Consider the following 20,000-nt stretch of genomic DNA (forward strand, 5'->3'; position numbering starts at 1 on the left):
TACATTTTTGGAACTGGAGCGGAAGACGAATTCAAATCTTACGAACTCCGCAACTCCCTCGAGAAATTGGGATGAAAAGATGAGGATGATGCCCCTCCCTTCCCCATTCCTCTTCCACCTACTCCCCATCCCCAACTTTCACTTTTCTCCTCGTTCCCATGTGCTGTCCCATTTTCTCCCTTTTTACTCTCATTTCCTCTCCTTACATCATCTCTCGTTTCCTCCCCACTCTCCTTTCCTCACTTTTTCTTCCAATTATCTATTTTCTACTCCTCTCATGCTTTCTCTGTGTTTCTCCTACTGTCTCACACTCCTCCCATCTCTTTATCTCCCTTCCTTCCTATTCTCCTCCTTATTCTCTCCTATTTCCCTCCTTTTCTACTCCTTTCACATTTTCTTTCATGTACTTTCTGGTGTCTCGTTCTCCTCTCCTGTTCACTCTTCCTTCTTAGTTTTTCCCTTCTTCCTCTTCCCACATCCTGTCCATTCTTTATTCTGTTCCACCTCTCTCTCTCTCCCTTAATTGTTCTCCTTTTCCTCTTCCTCTCACTCTAATAATTTTTCTTCTATTTTTTTCTTATTCCTGTATTCTCCCGCATTTTGCCTCCCCTCTACACTTTTCTTTTTTTCTTTATCCTTGCCTGTTTCCTTGTCCATTTTCTTACTCTATTCTGTTTATCCTATTCCCTGAGACATTCCTTTTTCTCTCATTTTCTCTCTTCTCCCATTCCATTCCTTTGCCACCCCATCTCTTCTGCTCCCTCTTCCTCTTCACGCCTTTCCTTTGCCTGATGTTCTCTCCTCTTCCACTCCCTCCCTCTCCCTCTCCCTTTGTACACCATCTCCACTCACTTCCTCCATTCCTCCCACCCTCTCATCTCCCATCTTTTTTTTTACTCTCTCTCTCTCTCTCTCTCTCTCTCTCTCTCTCTCTCTCTCTCTCTCTCTCTCTCTCTCTCTCTCTCTCTCTCTCTCTCTCTCTCTCTCTCTCTCTCTCTCTCTCTCTCTCTCTCTCCCATTGTCTTTTCACATTCTACCCTCTCTTCCTCACCTCTCCCCTCACCTTCCCATTCCCTCCCCACCCCATCTCCTCTTTACATCTACTCTCGCTCTCTCAGCCTCTTTCTTACTTTTCCCTCTTTCCTCCCCCCTCCTCCTCTCTCACCTTCCTCACCCAACATTCCCTGCAGCATCCACGAGGGTACAAAGAGGACAAAGGGCAAACCATAACAAAAAAACATTATTCATTATCTTCACCTGCTGAGATCTTCTGTTATTCATTGCATTCATTTCTTTTCTTTATTTATTTTTTGTTTATTTATTTATCTTTTTTGTGGGGATGATTAGTGTTATTTAGTTTATTGTTATTCATTAGTTTTCTTTCTTTTATTCGGGTACTTCATTTTTTTTTTCATTTTTTTGTTTACTTTATTTTTTTTATTCGTGTAGTGTTTGTTTATTATTACTATGCAAATTGTTTACTCCTTTCTGAGCGTTTTTTTTGTGTAGTTTTTATTTTTTTATTCATTTTTTTTTATTTATCACAGTTTCTCTACATATCTTCATTCCATTATTTTTTTTTACAAGTATTCTCATTTTGTCCACTTTTTTTTTCCATCTTACTCTTTCTTACATTTTGACTCAACTCTCTTGACACAGCATCTCTTCTGCTTCACTTCAGTGTTGAGAGAAAGAATTATCTTCATCATCGCTTTAATTTCTCTTAATTCTGTGTCATTTTTCTCTTTTTGCGCTGAAAGTAACTAAGCTCCCGTCAGGACTGTGTACCTTTAAAGAGAGAGAGAGAGAGAGAGAGAGAGAGAGAGAGAGAGAGAGAGAGAGAGAGAGAGAGAGAGAGAGAGAGAGAGAGAGAGAGAGAGAGAGAGAGAGAGAGAGAGAGAGAGAGAGAGAGAGATGGAGTAAAAAAGCAGAAGCAGGAGGAATAAGCAGGGGACAAATGCCAGCAAGGAACTTCGTGTCCTTGTCAAACACAAACTTTCTTATAGGTCGCGGACTACAAGGAGAGACTTAATTGGAGAGAGAGAGAGAGAGAGAGAGAGAGAGAGAGAGAGAGAGAGAGAGAGAGAGAGAGAGAGAGAGAGAGAGAGAGAGAAATAAAAAAAAATGTTGTACTTGTTACTTGCACTTATACTGCTATTACTACTACTGCTACTACTATAATTATAATAATAACTATTATTATTTTGTAGCAGTAGTAATATGTAAGGTTTTTTCTTCTTTTCCTTAATTTTCTTCTTCTTCATTATCATTATAATTTTTTTTCTCCAGAATTATTTCTTGCTTTTTTCTTCGTCGTTATCATCATCATCATCATCATCATCATCGTCATCATCATCATCATCATCATCATCATCATCATCATCATCATCATCATCATCATTTATTCATTTATTTATATCCATCTCCTGACGCATTGTTGGAACACGTGGCCTTTCTTTTCTCTACACCAGTTACTGCTACAAATATGATCGCATTTTTTTCCCAAACTTTAGTTCTTAGTAGTAACATTTCATAGTAGCCTTTCTCTCTCTCTCTCTCTCTCTCTCTCTCTCTCTCTCTCTCTCTCTCTCTCTCTCTCTCTCTCTCTCTCTCTCTCTCTCTCTCTCTCTCTCTCTCTCTCTCTCTCTCTCTCTCTTAAAAACCCCTCCTCAATTTTCTCTTCATCCTTCTACTTTCTCTCTCTTCTCACTTTCTCATCTTTTTCTTTCCCTCTCTTCTTCATGACTTCTTTTCCTCCTCCTCCTCCTCCTCCTCCTCCTCCTCCTCCTCCTCCTCCTCCTCCTCCTCCTCTTCCCGTGCCCCTCTTTAGCTATTCTCCTCCCGCGCTCTCCGTACATTTTACAAAGGAGGAAAGAGGAAATCCGCGATAAATCAAGTGAAACGTCCCAAGATGGAGATTGGTAAGTGGAGCAGGACGGATGGGAAAGAGAGAGAATATGTAGCGAAGAGGAAACTTTATATTGAGAGAGAGAGAGAGAGAGAGAGAGAGAGAGAGAGAGAGAGAGAGAGAGAGAGAGAGAGAGAGAGAGAGAGAGAGAGAGAGATTTTGTCCCCTTCTAGGAAAAGACAGAGGAGATTGGGGGGTATCTCATAATACTAAAAGTCAGGACCTTCGAACTCTTGAAGAAGGGAGAGAGAGAGAGAGAGAGAGAGAGAGAGAGAGAGAGAGAGAGAGAGAGAGAGAGAGAGAGAGAGAGAGAGAGAGAGAGAGAGAGAGAGAGAGAGAGAGAGAGAGAGAGAGAGAGAGAGAGAGAGAGAGAGAGAGAGAGAGAGAGAGAGAGAGAGGCTGTTATATGTAAAAAGAGATTTATTCCTTACTAAGGCTCACTAGACAGAACACTCATTCGTCACAATGTATATGGGTCTTGTAGGAGAGAGAGAGAGAGAGAGAGAGAGAGAGAGAGAGAGAGAGAGAGAGAGAGAGAGAGAGAGAGAGAGAGAGAGAGAGAGAGAGAGAGAGAGAGAGAGAGAGAGAGAGAGTTTTATGGGTCAAACTTCGAAGTTTTTATTATTATTTTAGCTTCACTTTCCGTTTATGTTCTTTTTTTTTATAATATTAGCGGGTGTTTTTTTTTCTATAGTTTGACGTTTTTCACATTTTATTTTCTCCTTCCGTTTATTTTTTCTTCGTATGTTTTTTTTGGGTTTTATTTGTTTCCTTCATTCAATATTTCATCACTTATTTCTTTATGTGTATGGCAGACTTTTGTTTTCGTACTTTTTTTTCTTCATTTATTATTTTGTCATTTATTTTATTCACGTCATATTTTTTTTTGTCAATTCTTTGGTTCCGTTTTTTTTTTCCTACATTATCTTTTTTTTTTTTTTTCATTTCGTCAACCTTTTCCCTAGACTGTCTTAAGTTCACTGACCTGTCTTGGTTATTCGTGTCAGGTCTCCAACATATATAACTCGTCATCCCATCCTGAACTAAATCAGAAAAAAAAATCTCAAAAAAGGATAATATTTCAGATCTTACCGATTTAAATTTAATGAGCGTGTTTTGTATTGAATTTCCCTTGCATATGAAAAAAATGACCTTATCTATGTGTATTTTTAAAGGAATGTTTTTAAAAAGCTTTGTTTTTATATACGATAATGAATTGTTGTTTATATTATGTACATTTTATGCGGGTTTTTATTTATTTATTTATTTATTTGTTTGTTCATTTATTTATTCATTTATTTGTTCGTTTTTTTATTTGCTTGTTACTGAAAATTAGCGTCGAATACTTAATTTTTATATTGTTTAAAGAGCCTCTCTCTCTCTCTCTCTCTCTCTCTCTCTCTCTCTCTCTCTCTCTCTCTCTCTCTCTCTCTCTCTCTCTCTCTCTCTCTCTCTCTCTCTCTCTCTCTCTCTCTCTCTCTCTCTCTCTCTCTCTCTCTCTCTCTCTCTCTCTCTCTCTCCAAACACGCACACCTGCGCTGATACACGCAAAAAGATAGTGCGTAGTAAGGGAATTGATTTGAATTACTATGTTCGAGGAATCTAAGAGAGAGAGAGAGAGAGAGAGAGAGAGAGAGAGAGAGAGAGAGAGAGAGAGAGAGAGAGAGAGAGAGAGAGAGAGAGAGAAATACATGAGACAAAACCACGTTGCCTTTCCAACATTGCAACATTGCCAGTGATACAGAAACTGGTACAAAATATTTCGGAAACGTGAAAAAAAGGTCCCTACCCGCCCCAACCCCCCCCCAAAAAAAAAAAAAAAATGTAAAATATATCGACATCACTTCGCTACAAGAACTATAAGATATATCTGCCAATAAAGAAAAATGGAAGGGAGGAGGGAGGGAAATAAAGCGAAAGTGACTACCTCACCGTGCTAAGTAAAAAAAATAAGCCAAAGTTGCTGGAAAAGGCGGACAAAACCCCACCCGATCACTCCTGCAAATCCTGAACACTCGCTAAGGTCTATCCCTCCCTTACTTCCCACGAGATACTGACCTTTATGGAGCTGTGTGGAGTAGCACCTTCCTGCCCTTGGTCTTTCATGCATAGAGGATTCCGGGTCGTTCATCAGACGCCATGACAAACTGTGCGTCTTAGTAATATTTTATTGAAACTATTTATCCTGTAGGAGGGGTGAAGGGTGACGGTGGTGGTGGTGGTGGTGGTGGTGGTGATGATGATGATGATGATGGTGGTGGTGGTGGTGGTGGTGGTGGTGATTTGGAGGTCTCGGTACCCCACTTTCTCTCTCTCTCTCTCTCTCTCTCTCTCTCTCTCTCTCTCTCTCTCTCTCTCTCTCTCTCTCTCTCTCTCTCTCTCTCTCTCTCTCTCTCTCTCTCTCTCTCTCTCTCTACATTACTCTTTCTTTATCCCTCCTTCATTGTTCTTTTTTTTTTTTTTTGCCACTTCTCTTTCTTCCCCTCCGCATCTTACCTCCTTGTTCCTTCTGTATTTCTTCCCTCTTTCCTTTCCTTCAATTTTCTTTTTTTCTACCTCTCATTCTTCCCTCCTTTCCTTTGTAGTATGTTCCCTCCTCCTGATTTGTCCTTTTTATTGCCTCCTCTTTCTCCTCTCCTCTTCTTATCGTACCCTCTCCTTCTCCTCCTCCACAATGCCTTCTCATTTCTCTAGTTTTATCTTATTTTTTTTGGTCTCCTTTTCCTCATCATTCATTCCTTTTTTTCCCTTTTCCTTCTTTAAATTTCTCGTCGGTTTTCTTCCTGCTCTTCTTCTCCTCTTTCTTCCCCATCATCTTATCTCCTCTCCCTTCTTTCAGTTTTCGTGTGCCTTCCTTTCTTCTCCCTCCTCTCCATGCTCTTTCAATCATTCCCTCCACCTCCCCCTTCCTTTCTTCATTTTTTTTATTCAGTTTTCTTCTTCCTTCTCTTACTCCACCTACTCTTTTTCTTGTATTCCTTCTCTTTTCACGTTTTTCTTGGTTTTCATCTCCTCTTCCGTCCCCTCCTCGCCCTTCCTTCAAAATCTTATTGTACCTTCCCTTATCCCTCCTTCAGTTTCCCTTCTTCTCCCTCGCTGCTCTTTCCACCCTTCCAACTTTACACTGTCATTTTTTTTTCCTTCGTTTCCCTCCCCCACATTTCTTCCTTTCCTTCCCCGCCCTTCCAATCTTAACCTCCCTTCTTGATCCTCCTCCTTTTCTTCAGTTTCGTCTTTCCTCCTTCTCCTCCTCCTCCTCCTCCTCCTCCTCCTCCTCCTCCTCCTCCTCCTCCTCCTCCTCCTCCTCCTCCTCCTCCTCCTCCTCCTCGATTGCCACGCCTTCGGTCTGTACCCTGTCACTCCCTCATTTTTTTTTCCTAAGTCTCTCCTCTTTGCCTCGTAGGTTTTACTCTCTTGTTTTCTTAATGTGCTTTTTGTCTGCCGTATCCTATCATCTCATGTTATTTTTCATTTCCTGCACGCTCTCTCTCTCTCTCTCTCTCTCTCTCTCTCTCTCTCTCTCTCTCTCTCTCTCTCTCTCTCTCTCTCTCTCTCTCTCTCTCTCTCTCTCTCTCTCTCTCTCTCTCTCTCTCTCTCAGTCAGCAGCACCCGATCATCTCTTATTTATTTTTCAGCCATTCTTTTCCCATTACATTCCATTGCTTTTTGTGCTCACCTCTCTCTCTCTCTCTCTCTCTCTCTCTCTCTCTCTCTCTCTCTCTCTCTCTCTCTCTCTCTCTCTCTCTCTCTCTCTCTCTCTCTCTCTCTCTCTCTCTCTCTCTCTCTCTCTCTCTCTCTCTCTCTCTCTCTCTCTCTCTCTCTCTCTCTCTCTCTCTCTCTCTCTCTCTCTCTCTCGTACCCGGTCACCCGCTGCACGCTGCCTGTCCCATCACAGCCTCTCTCTCTCACTCAGCTTGAACTATTGCCGCAAATCGTTCGCCCCCTTATTGTTAGCTATTATTTATTACCCTCGTGTTTCCGTCCCCCGTCTACTCCTTGATCGAGCATTCAGCATTGTCCACTCCCTAGGTGCTCATTCCTTCCCCTATCCTGTTTTCCCCTTTGCTTGCCTTTCTCTGTCTCTCTCTCTTGCTCTGCCTGTCTTAAGTCTGTGTTACTCTTTAGAGGTTGTTTTCTTCCTCGTTCTTCTCTCTTTTTTTTTTTTTTTATCCTGTATTTCGTTCTGTCATCTAACAAGCTAGTAATCTTTCTGTGTTATGATGTGTGCCGTCTCTCTCTCTTCTCTCTCTTCTCTCTCTCTCTCTCTCTCTCTCTCTCTCTCTCTCTCTCTCTCTCTCTCTCTCTCTCTCTCTCTCTCTCTCTCTCTCTCTCTCTCTCTCTCTCTCTCTCTCTCTCTCTCTCTCTCTCTCTCTCTCTCTCTCTCACACACACACACACACACACACACACACACACACACACACACACACACACACACACACACACACACACACACACACACACACACACACACACACACCACACTTTTTTTTTTTTTTTTTTAGTTTTACCTTCACAAGTTCCTTCAAGACATTCAGGGAGACAGAATTCACGGCAGGAGGATGAACAGATTCACCGGAGCATGGCGGGGCGAGAGGCGAGCGGAGAGCATTAAGAATAAGGGAGAAAGGGAAGATAAAATGGTGGACAAAGTAAAGGAGTAAGAGACCCACTTAGATAATTTCCCTGAATAACGTGAGAGAGAGAGAGAGAGAGAGAGAGAGAGAGAGAGAGAGAGAGAGAGAGAGAGAGAGAGAGAGAGAGAGAGAGAGAGAGAGAGAGAGGAAAAAAAATCTTACATTGAAACCTTTGATAGTAAATGAACATCAAAATCGTAGGAAAAATAAGACATCAACAGAGAGAGAGAGAGAGAGAGAGAGAGAGAGAGAGAGAGAGAGAGAGAGAGAGAGAGAGAGAGAGAGAGAGAGAGAGAGAGAGAGACATTCCTTACATTGAAACCTATGATAATGAGTAAACATCAAAATCGTAGGAAAAGTAAGACATCAACAGAGAGAGAGAGAGAGAGAGAGAGAGAGAGAGAGAGAGAGAGAGAGAGAGAGAGAGAGAGAGAGAGAGAGAGACAGAGCAACAGTCACACCCGCATCTAAGACGGTGAAAGTAAATACAACGTAGAAAGCAAAGGGAAATTAAAGGTAGGAGGAGGAAGGACAGAGAGAGTGAGAGTGAGAGAGAGGAGAGGAGAGAGAGAGAGAGGGGGGAGGGACCTTCTCTTCTTCGCCCTAGCTTTGTTGTTTACGATAATCGCCTCTATTGTTATGCAAATTATGGAGTTGCTTGCCTTTGCCGCCGCCGTCTAGTTTATTTGACTCTTGTAAACATCAGTGCCTTTTGTGAGAATCTGGATTGCCTAGAGTCAGTTCAGCTTTATAAATGACGCATTGTTTATAGCAAGGACCCGCCATCGACTTTGCCTTCAGGTGGGGCGACTCGGTACAGGGAGGGAGGAGAGAAGGGCGACTCGGTACAGGGAGGGAGGGAGAGAGAGAGAGAGAGAGAGAGAGAGAGAGAGAGAGAGAGAGAGAGAGAGAGAGAGAGAGAGAGAGAGAGAGAGAGAGAGAGACTTCAGGTGGGGCGACTCTACAGAGAGAGAGAGAGAGAGAGAGAGAGAGAGAGAGAGAGAGAGAGAGAGAGAGAGACTTATAGACAAAGACGAGGCTGGCTTATGTTGTTTTATTGCCCACAACTAGAGTGAGACAGTCAGGCACACAGACAAACAGCCAAGCACTAAGACAGACAGACAACCAGGCAGACAGACGGACAGGTAGCCATGCACAAAGACCGACAGCGAGGCAGAGAGACAAACAGACTGGCAGCCACTCAGACAGATAGATGGACAGAAAGATAGGCAGACACAGAAACACACATAAAAATATAATACTAGATTAGATTGTTTTATTGACTACAACCAGACAGACGGACACAGACAACCAGACAAATAGAGAGACAGGTACACAAATAGACAAACAGGTAGGCAGATGGAGAGATAGCTAAACACACAGAGAGACAGCCAAGCAGGTAGACAGACAGCCAGGCAGATAGACAGACAGCCAGGCAGATAGACAGACAGTCAGACATAGACAGACCGCCTGGCAGATAGACAGACAGCCAACCAGATAGACAGACACCCAGGCAGATAGACAGACAGCCAGGCATACAGACAGACACCCAGGCAGATAGACAGACAGCCAGCCAGATAGACAGACACCCAGGCAGATAGACAGACAGCCAGGCATATAGACAGACACCCAGGCAGATAGACAGACAGTCAGACATAGACAGACCGCCTGGCAGATAGACAGACAGCCAGCCAGATAGACAGACACCCAGGCAGATAGACAGACAGCCAGGCATACAGACAGACACCCAGGCAGATAGACAGACAGCCTGGCAGATACAGACACCCAGGCAGATAGACAGACACCCAGGCAGATAGACAGACAGCCAGGCAGATAGACAGACACCCAGGCAGATAGACAGACAGCCTGGCATATAGACAGACAGCCAGACAGATAGACAGACACCCAGGTAGACAGACAGCCTGGCAAATAGACAGACAACCAGCCAGACAAATAGACAAAAAACCTGACTGACAAACAGATGGATAGACAATCAGATACAGCATAGATAAAGCTAAGATTAAATTAAATTGTATTATTGACCACAACCAGAGAGACAGACAGACAGACAGACAGACAGACAGACACAGACAGAGGCAGAGGCAGACAGATGCACAGAAGCAGAAAGCACAATGGAAGCTAGCAAGCACAGGATGAGAGGGAGCGTAATTTGGAAATATTTGACACCCGCCATCTTACTCTTCATGTTACAATTGTCATTTATTGCCGGGGCACACTTGTCCTGGCGGCGCGTGGCTCCTGACGAGACGAGTAGTGTGTCTAGCACGTGAAGGTAATATTTTCATTCTTCCCTTCTTTTCCCCCCCCCCTCTCTCTCTCTCCTCTTATTATCCAGCTGATAAAAGCGTGAGGGGCGTGACAACAGGTTCAATAACCCTCGTGTGTGTGTGTGTGTGTGTGTGTGTGTGTGTGTGTGTGTGTGTGTGTGTGTGTGTGTGTGTGTGTGAAGTGGATTGTTTGCGTGTGTTTGTTTCTTTTGGGGAGGAAATGTATGTGTGTTATTTTTTTTTCGAGGGAAGAGATGGTAGAAAATTAAGGAATGTTTGCGTGTGTGTGTGTGTGTGTGTGTGTGTGTGTGTGTAGGATTTTTTTTTTTTTTAAGGGGAGGGAGAATGTTTAGATTTATTTGATTTTGAAGGATTATTTTTGTGTTTGTTCGACGAGGATTCTGCGCGTTTATTTAATCATTATTATTTTTTTCTTGTGGAATATTTGCGTGTATTTTTGAAAAGGGGGCTCTTATGTATTATTTATTTATTCATTCATCTACATCTTTTCCACCTATCTTGAATATGTCTCAGTATCCCCCCACTCTCTCCCACTCCCTCTCCCTCTTCCCATCTTCCACCCCGCCCCTCTCTCCCTTCACCTGACGGAGCGTGGCAGGAGAATTGAGATGGAATGATTGGAGTTAACATATCGCCCTAATGGAGGCTCGTTATCGGGGTCATTTTAGCCTCACACGGGAGCTTGGAGGTACTAATAGCACGCTCTGGGATTGGAGGGAAATAGGGACACGTTTTTAGATGAAAATTGATAATCAGGAAAAGGGTGTCGTGTGTTGACTTCTCCTAATGTGTCTTTTTACCTTTTTTTTTTTTTTTTTTGTTTGTTCCTGCTTTCTTCCTCTTATATTTCTTATTGATTTACGGTTGTGTGTTTTTTTTCTTTTCTCGTTCTGACTTTTTCGTCTTTTCATCTCTCCTACTTTTTTCTTTATTTGTTTTTTGTAATTTCTCGATTTTTTCTCTACCTTTTACCTTAGTTTATATATTTTTATGTGTATTTTTCAGGTTAGATTACGCATTTAATTGCTATTGTAGTAAGATGTATATGTAATTATCTTTATGTTTGGAATATAAAGAGTAAAAATGTATGAAAGTTGAGTAATGAAATGTGAATCAACATATCCGTGGAGTTTTGCGCACAAAAAGCTACATATTTGCCCCACATAATTTAGATACTTTCCATTCCTTTTTTTTTTTTCCGGTCTTCCGCTCCATTCGCTCAAATTTTTTCGATTCCCAAATCCATATGTTTGAAATTTCGAATAGACGTAATTAACCGGATTGAGCTAAACGTGTCTAAAGGTGCGTGTAAACTGTCCTGAGGGTTGGAATATAGTGTGTGTGTGTGTGTGTGTGTGTGTGTGTGTGTGTGTGTGTGTGTGTGTGTGTGTGTCTGTCTGTCTGTCTGTCTGTGTCTGTCTGTCTGTCTGTCTGTCTGTCTGTCTGTCTGTCTGTCTGTCTGTCTGTCTGTCTGTCTGTATACGTAAGCTAATGAAGTGAGTAATGAAATCTGCGTTGACTTTTTTCTCTATACGTAATTTTATGCACTAAGGATATGTTTGCACAAAAATATTTATTTCTGGGCTTTCACAACATCTGCCTGAATTACCTAGTTTTTAAGATGCAGGTGGTAGTGATTTAAAATGCACAGTATTAATAAGATTGAGTTCAACGTGTCATCAGATACATTCACAGTTTAAGTATCTCGAGGCTTAGAATATAAAATTAATGAAATATAAAGTGTACACGTTAAAAAATACATTAATTATTATTTTTTTTCTTTTAACTTAGACGGTTCACATTCCTCCCTTTACCTGCCTTGCTTCATTCAACTTTATTGGCTCCGTTTAGGAAGTAAGGGTTTCGAATATACAGTATTGGTATTGAAGAGTTTACTTGAGCCAAAGATCCATTTAAACTTACCTTGAAGCTGGTAATATAAACATGAAAATATGTATCCACTGTAGTTAACAAATTTAGTAATTAAATCTGCATTACCTTGTACGTAGACTTCGTGTACTAATTTGAAAACATAATGGAAGCTCGAAAAATGCAATATGGCTACACTTTAAAGTCTCTCTTAAAATACACTTTTGCTCATATCTCATTCCCATCCATAAATTAATCTAATCTTTTAGAGCCCCGCATCGACTGTGCACTAATAACTTCATTATGTAGGTGCCTCTTAGAATGCCTAAGAATATAGTTTCCACTTAAATCTTATGAAGGATTGCCTGATGAACTTGTTTTTACTTAGCAGATATAAAAGATGAATAAAAAATAAATAAATGAGTAAAAATTAGTAATGGGTAGTTATACAGAGAAAACACTAGTAATACGGAGAATAATGAGGAAAAGATTAATATAGAGTAATGAAAAGAATGATACGAATGTGAAGTAAACCAGAGTATGAGAGGAAAAGATAAACAAAAGCGTTAAATAAATGGGAAAATGAAGTAATGTAAAGTAATAAGCGGGTAAACAAAGGGGTAGATAATGAGAAATGTAATGAGGATAAATACAAACAGGATAATGAACTAAGAGTAAAATAATGAGAGAAATGGGTAAACAGGCGCGGTAGGTGAAGGGAGAGGTGAATGATGGCTTACTTACCCTACTGTTAATTGCCCCATTAGGTGATTTAAGCGTGTAATGGTTGTTATTATAGTCACATTTTGCACTTGGGCGCCTGTGCTCTCAGCGCGGCGTTATCCTGATGCTAATTTGAATGTCAAGACTCGGGGCAAAAACACGTAATAAAAACCTGATTAATGATGTCGGTGCGAGCTGCTAATTCTCTCTCTCTCTCTCTCTCTCTCTCTCTCTCTCTCTCTCTCTCTCTCTCTCTCTCTCTCTCTCTCTCTCTCTCTCTCTCTCTCTCTCTCTCTCTCTCTCTCTCTCTCTCTCTCTCTCTCTCTCTCTCTCTCTCTCGCTCTCTCTCTCTCTCTCTCTCTCTCTCTCTCTCTCTCTCTCTCTCTCTCTCTCTCTCTCTCTCTCTCTCTCTCTCTCTCTCTGTGGATATCTTGTGGTCAAAAAGGTTGAGTTCGATTTGAAGAAGTAATGTTTTATTTTATTTTATTTTTGTTTAACTACATGGCGTGAAATTGAGGCGCCGTAACTCAATATACAAATTTTCTGCATTATTATTATTTTTTTTTTAGGGGGGTAAGTTTTGTTTAAAATAGTATTGCTTTTTCCCCTTACTGGTTTTGTGATGGCGAATGTGCGAACTGTTAGTGCATTTGGTTTCCTTGGTAATGAATTCTAAGTTTAATTGAAGTGATTCTCAATGTTACCTGAGGTGACTTTCACGTCTTAGACTTAATGTAGCAGAGAGGAGGGGAAAAGGAAAAGTGAACAAAGAAATTGTTGTTAACATTATGAGAGCGTGGGTGTATCAGAAGCCAGAACTTGTTTGTGTGTGTGTGTGTGTGTGTGTGTGTGTGTGTGTGTGTGTGTGTGTGTGTGTGTGTGTGTGTGTGTGTAAATAATCCGAGTCACGTGTTCTTTATGCTCTTTGTTGTTCCTTTCCCACCTGTGTGTTTATTCTTGTTAATTATTAATTTAATTGGATTGACTTTTGATATTTTGTTGACTGCAATACCTTGCAAATATGCAACAAGAACATAGCGAGCGAGCGCCCGCGCCCGCGCGCGCGCGCACACACACACACACACACACACACACACACACACACACACACACACACACACACACACACACACACACACACACACCGTTTCCTCCTGTCTTTACATACTCAATCATTGACACGCCTTGGTTTCTCTCCACACTCAATAACTCACTCCCTTCTTTCCTTACTCTCCCACCCTTTGTTTTCCACTTCACGTACTTAACTCTGTTATACCCGCCATCCTTTCTTTTTACTCTTTAATTGACTCACGCCACTTTTCTCTTTACTCACAAACTGACTCACTCGCACCACTTCCGTCTCTTTACACAGATTCAGCTGTTTCTTTTTAAAACTTTAAATGACTAACTCTTTCCTACCTTCTTTACACTTTCGTTGACTCAGATACCCTCTCCTTTCCTTCTCACGGCCCCCTCACTCATCCTCTTTTCCCTCTTTATTTACTCACTTCCATACACACTCATTGACTCATTCCTACCTTTCTTTTCCCTCTCTTTACACGCTCTCTTTTTTCATAGACTTATCGATCACAAAAATCCAAGTATGAAATAAATTATGCTGCATTTGATTTAGTTGTTGGTCCGTAGAAGTTATTAGAACAACATTTACAAGGAAAGGTGGCTGATTAAGTAAAGCAAAGGAGCAAAACGTACTGAAATCTATAAGCAGTATGAAGTTAAATCAGTCAGTGCATACTTAGAAAGACTATAAAATAAGATCAACATGCAACACTAAAATAATTCGATGAAGTATAGGTAACCCTTCAAGCAGTTATCGAAATCAGTAATGAATACAACAGTTAAGGCGTTAGTAAACCGCGATGACTCCATAATAAAGATGCTATGAAAATATAACACAAATTGATCATGCAAAAGACTTGAGATAGTATACCAGGGCAAGACAGTAGGATCATAGATACTCCTCAGTGATGAAACATGCGAGAAGTTGAAAAGTATAGAAACCACAATTCATTTCCTGTGAAAGGAACTATTTAGAATGATAAAAAAAAATAAATAAATAGATAAAATAAACAAATAAATAAACGTAAGACCGTAATCGATTGAAGATTCGTGATATCTCGCAGCACACCCACAAAAATTGAATAGATAAATAGTTCAAAATTCAGTGGTAAACTATTATGAATGAACGTGTACACAATTGCCATGATCGGATCTTTCTTATATTTAAAAATATTGTAGGATGAAATTATTGGCGTAACGATAAAGACCCGCCAACTGCTGAAACACACGTGCTTTTGTCTGGGATCGCCACAATTTCACAAGCGTTCCTGTGCCGGCAGTCTTCCCCTTAGTCAGCGGGTGTGCGCCTCATTGCAACTGCGGCCACGACACGTGCTGTTTCATTGATTCCTATCGTGATGTTATGCACTGGGTGCACAGCGACATCTGGGATTAAGATACATTGTCGTATTTCAATTAAAATGCTGACTCCCACATTGGACATTAAGCAATCCCAGGTTATCTTGTACAGTTTGAAATACTTTTATAAACACTGCATTATGTCGATCGTTATAGGAATAGAATCTTGTAGCATATGAAAAGGATGGCAAACAGTGCATTATAAAGCCAAAGATTTTGGGGCACCTTACACACACGAAAAAAAATTAAAAAAAGAGGGAAAATAAAAATGTAAATCGTAACAAAATAAAAAGAAAATAAATAAATAATGACAAACCTGAGGTAAAAGCAACCATAATGCATATAGAGCACATCACAGACATGAATAAAAAATAATCATGTTATCTAATGGACGGATGGAATGATACTATATGTCTCTCATTCTTCCAACAAAAACATTGCAACACACCCACGCACTGACTCACGCCCTGCCTCCCTCAGCGACTCACGGCCCTTCGTTCCGTCTTTTGCAGCTGAGTCTGACGGACGCCATGAAGGCCAAGGCGCGCCTGTCCATCACGGGAGGGAAGGACTTGGATAATGGACGAGTGAGCGCTCAGGTTTACTCCCTTACTACAATATTGCCTCCGCTCCACCCCGCTGATCCTCCTCCCCCCGTAGAGCCCCACACCTCAGCATGAACACTGCTTTAAGTATGCTTCTTGAGTTCATTTCCGTTCACTTTTTTCAAATTTTTTCATCGTAGACTGGAGTGTTTTCGTTGTTTTTTGCTTTGCTTATTGCCGTATATGTATTTTTTGGGGGGCTCCTTTATTTTTGTGTATTTTATTAGTGTTATAGATTTGCTTGTGAATGGCATTATAACTCTCTCTCTCTCTCTCTCTCTCTCTCTCTCTCTCTCTCTCTCTCTCTCTCTCTCTCTCTCTCTCTCTCTCTCTCTCTCTCTCTCTCTCTCTCTCTCTCTCTCTCTCTCTCTCTCTCTCTCTCTCTCTCTCTTTTAGCGTCCTTTTTTTCTTACCCAGTATTTGCGGAGGTTATTTTAATCTGCATGCGTGTGTGATTTTCTTATTTGTAGTAGTAGCAGTAGCTCTTGTAGTAGTAGTAGTAGTAGTAGTAGTGGTGGTGGTGGTGGTGGTGGTGGTGGTGGTGGTGGTTCAGTAGAGCCTTCACTTTGTAGATATACGAGTCTATTTTTCCAAGGTGTTGGTAATGCATGCAAGTGAATGAGCTGCACCACAGTTTTTATTTATTTATTTATTTACTTATTTTGTTGTTTGTTTATTTATTTATTTATTTATTTATTTATTTATTTATTTATTTATTCATTTATTTATTCATTTTATTCTTTTAACACGCAAAAACAAGATAGAGAGAGAGAGAGAGAGAAAAAAAAAAAGATGTACAGGAGAGCAGTGTATAATTATGCTCAAACTTTTCATTGTGTGTTTTTAGGTTGTACTTCGAGGGAGCTGTTGTTATTGTTATTCTTTGTGTACTCTTTGTTTTTATTCAATTTTTTGCATATTTCACAATTTAATGTTTGTATAATAACGAAACATTATGCGAAATGTGTTTTTTTCTGATTTTTTGTGTTTAACGTCGCAGTGTGTGTGTGTGTGTGTGTGAGTGTGTGAGTGAGTGAGTGAGTGAGTGAGTGAGCGAGCGCGTGCGTGCGTGCGTGTGTGCGTGCGTGCGGTGGCAGTAGCTGTTGCATGTTTGGATCACATTGTGTTTCCATAAAGTACTCTGGACGTTTCATATTTATAACTATTATTTAAGAGACACCTTTATTTTTTTTTTTTCATCACCCATTTATGTTCTAAAGAGCAGGTTAGATTTACTTAATATGCATCAAGGATTACAAAAACGACACCGTAAAGATTACAACTGTTCATTAACTTTACCCATTTAATGTAATTTAGTGTAATTTTATAACATTCATTCACCTTGCGGAGAATTCCAAGGCAGGTCAAAGCACGTAACTTTGTAAAAACACCCTGAAATACACCGTGGTATGCGTTAAGCCCTCAGAGAGAGAGACATTACTCGTAGGGAACGGAGATAAGTGTAATGAGTATAATGAGTAGGCTATGAGCGAGCAAGTGGTGGTGGTCGTGGTGAGTAAGAGGAGGGAGCGAAAGAGGACAAAAGTAGTAGGAGGAGAAACCACGTAGTAGAGAAAGGGTAAGTGAGAGTGAAAGAGGACGAAAGGAGTAGGTGAAGGGGAAGAATTAAGAGTAGAAAATGCGCAGTACGTAGTAGAAGAGAAGGAAGAGGAGTATAAACAGAAAAAAAGAAGAGCAGAAGAACGAAAAGGATGAGGAGGAAGTGGAGTGAAGTGGAAGAAAGTATGAAAGAGGGAGGAAGAACAGATGAAAAGTATGAAACAGGAAGAAGAGAAGCTAATAAAAGAAAAGGAGACAAAAGAAGGAAAGGAAGAGGAGGGAAAGGGATGAAGAGAAGTATTAGAAGGAAGGAGACGACGAGGAAGAAAATGAGATGTAGGATGAAGAAGGGAGGAAGCCAAATTATGAAAGTGAGAAAGGAGAAATAGAAGAGACAGGAAAGAAATGATAGAAGAGAACGATAAGATATGAATAGAAGGAGGAGAAGGAAGGAAGGAGACAAGATAGTTTAGAAATAAAAGAGTAGGAATGGAAGAAGATAGAAGAGAATGATAAAGTATGAAGAGGAGGAGGAGGTGGGGAAACAGGAGGAAAATAATAAAAATGAACGGCAAGATATGAGGAGAAGAATGAGAAGGGAGAACAGTTAACAAGATAAAAAGTAAGAATAGAAGAGAAACAGGAAAAAAAAAGGCAGAGGAGAGCGATAAAGTTTGAAAAGGAGGAAGTGGAGGAGAAAGAAAAGGAGGAAGAGGAAGACCAGTTAGTTAGGAAGGTAAAAGAGTAGAAACAGCAAAGAAACAAGGAGTAGAAACGTGGAAGAGAACAATAAAGTATGAAGAGAAGGAGTAGAAGGAAGAGGAATGGAGAGAGATTAAGTAATGAAGATAAAAGAGTATAGATTTTAGAGAAACAGGAGGAAGAGTTTAGAAGAGAGAGATTATATATGAAAAGGAGGAGGGGGAGAGGATAGAAGAGAACGATAAAGTATGAAGAGCCTCCGTTTGAAGAGAAAAAAAGAGAGATACCATAGGAGCTCAGAAAATAAGAGTAAGAATGGAAAAGAATCAGGAGGAAGAGAGTAGGAGAGAACGATAAGGTAAGAAGGAGCCTCCGGGGTGCCGTGAATGTCTCCAACCACCATCACCTCCTAATAGTTTTGTCCTGCCTGATCCATCATTAGCTCAGCCACACGCTGCGCCACCCTCTGGTTAATGTTAATGTTTCCGTCACTCCTGCTCTTGTGACTTGATTTAAGATTGTGTTTGCTGAAAAGTACGCGCGTTAAGTTAGCTTAGGTTAGGTTAGATTAGATTTAGTGTGATTTGGTTTTATTGTGGTTAAATTTGGTTTGATATGTTTTCGTTACTTTAGGTTTGGTAAGGTATGGTTAGATATGATTTGGTTTCGTTAGGTTAGGTCCGTTTTTTGTTGCGTTTACTGTTTAAGGTTTTCTCTTTTGATAATAAAGTATAGGGAGGTTAACGTGACATTTAGCTACAGAAATTAGTGTTATAACTTTTGACTTTAATAAAATGGTCTTGTGAATATGTAGATTATGATTTTAAGAGAACACTTACATGAAAAGTTATCATATATTTAGCAAAACTTGCTTCTGTTCAGTATGTATGAGTAGTCTTATTTTTGGACTGTAAGACTGCCTCCAGTTACTCAAATAAAACAGTACCGTGAATGCCATTAGCAGTTAAAGGGTTAATGTCCGCGTTACTCCTCTTGGCTTTGTTGGGCTTTAATTTAAGTGAGTGTTTGCACGGAAAGCACGCACGCTAAGTTAGGATAGCTTTAGTTTGGCTTGGTTAGGTTAGGTTTGATTAGATTGGTTAGGTTAGATTTATTCTGGTTACCTTTAGTTTGGCTTGGTTAGATTGGGTTGGATTGCTTGTGGTTTGATTTGGTTTGGTTAGGTTAAGTTGGGTTAGGTTAGGTTCGATCTGGTTAGGTTAGGTTATGTTACGTTTGATTTGGTTAGGTTTGGTTAGGTTAAGTTAGGTTTAATTTGGTTAAGCTATATTAGGTTTGGTTGGGCTTAGGCTGGTGAGGTTATGTTTAGTCTGGTTCGGTTTGGTTAGGGTTATCTTAGGTTGGGTTAGGTTAGGATTAGTTTTGTTTGTGTTTTATGTTGGCGTAGGATTGCTTTAGTGTTGGGAAAGTGCAGGGAGTTTTAACATGAAATTTAGTTCAGGTGTTCAAGGTAAAGAGAAGAATAGTATTTTTCTGTAATTTTGGCGTTTGGATAAACAGTAAACACACACACACACACACACACACAGAGAGAGAGAGAGAGAGAGAGAGAGAGAGAGAGAGAGAGAGAGAGAGAGAGAGAGAGAGAGAGGTGTACGAGTATATGTTGCGAGGTTTTATTTTCCTTGGCATATTTTGTGTATTTTTTCATGTATAAGTTCTCTATAACATTTTTTCTACATATTGTCCTTATTGTTCTGTCACTATATATATTTGTACGTATGCATTGTCTATTATGTGATATCTTTTGTTATTCTTTTCTATTTGTGTATGTTTCCATGTGTCATACTTTTCTGTGTATGCATATCTGTCTGCGTGGGTGTAATTACATTTTTATCTACTCTTGTCTGTTCATGTGTGTGTGTGCGTATGTGTACGTGAATGTACCATGTATATTTCCATTTTTACTCCTGGTGTGTGCATATAAGTTTATTTTCGTCCGAGGTGGCGCTTTGGGAACATCATATTGGTATACATAAGTGTGTGGCGGCCAGTGTGAAGAGAGAGAAGGGATGGGAACGGGAGGGAAGGCACCGCATTGGACAAGGAGAAGGAGGAGGAGGAGGAGGAGGTAGTGGTGGTGGTGGTGGTGGTGGTAGCAGCAGCAGATTGATATGCGTGGACAGGCTCTCTTCGGTCATAAAGTGTATCTGGTTTCATACGTAGATTCCCTCATGCATTATTCCACTGCTTTCCTTTCCCGCTAGACTGTAATCATAAACTTCCT

General features: G+C 40.5%; 1 protein-coding gene across 1 annotated transcript in view; it reads left to right on the forward strand.

Annotated features, from left to right (window-relative positions):
- The window catches only part of LOC135091473 (glutamate receptor 1-like), a 452,327-nt gene that overhangs the window by 423,324 nt on the left and 9,003 nt on the right, over positions 1-20,000 (forward strand). Inside the window, 1 exon segment of the mRNA XM_063989131.1 lies at positions 15,398-15,472. Within this exon segment, the coding sequence (XP_063845201.1) occupies positions 15,398-15,472 (75 nt within the window).

Source organism: Scylla paramamosain, chromosome 37 (assembly GCF_035594125.1).
Source record: "Scylla paramamosain isolate STU-SP2022 chromosome 37, ASM3559412v1, whole genome shotgun sequence".
Lineage (NCBI taxonomy): Eukaryota > Metazoa > Arthropoda > Malacostraca > Decapoda > Portunidae > Scylla > Scylla paramamosain.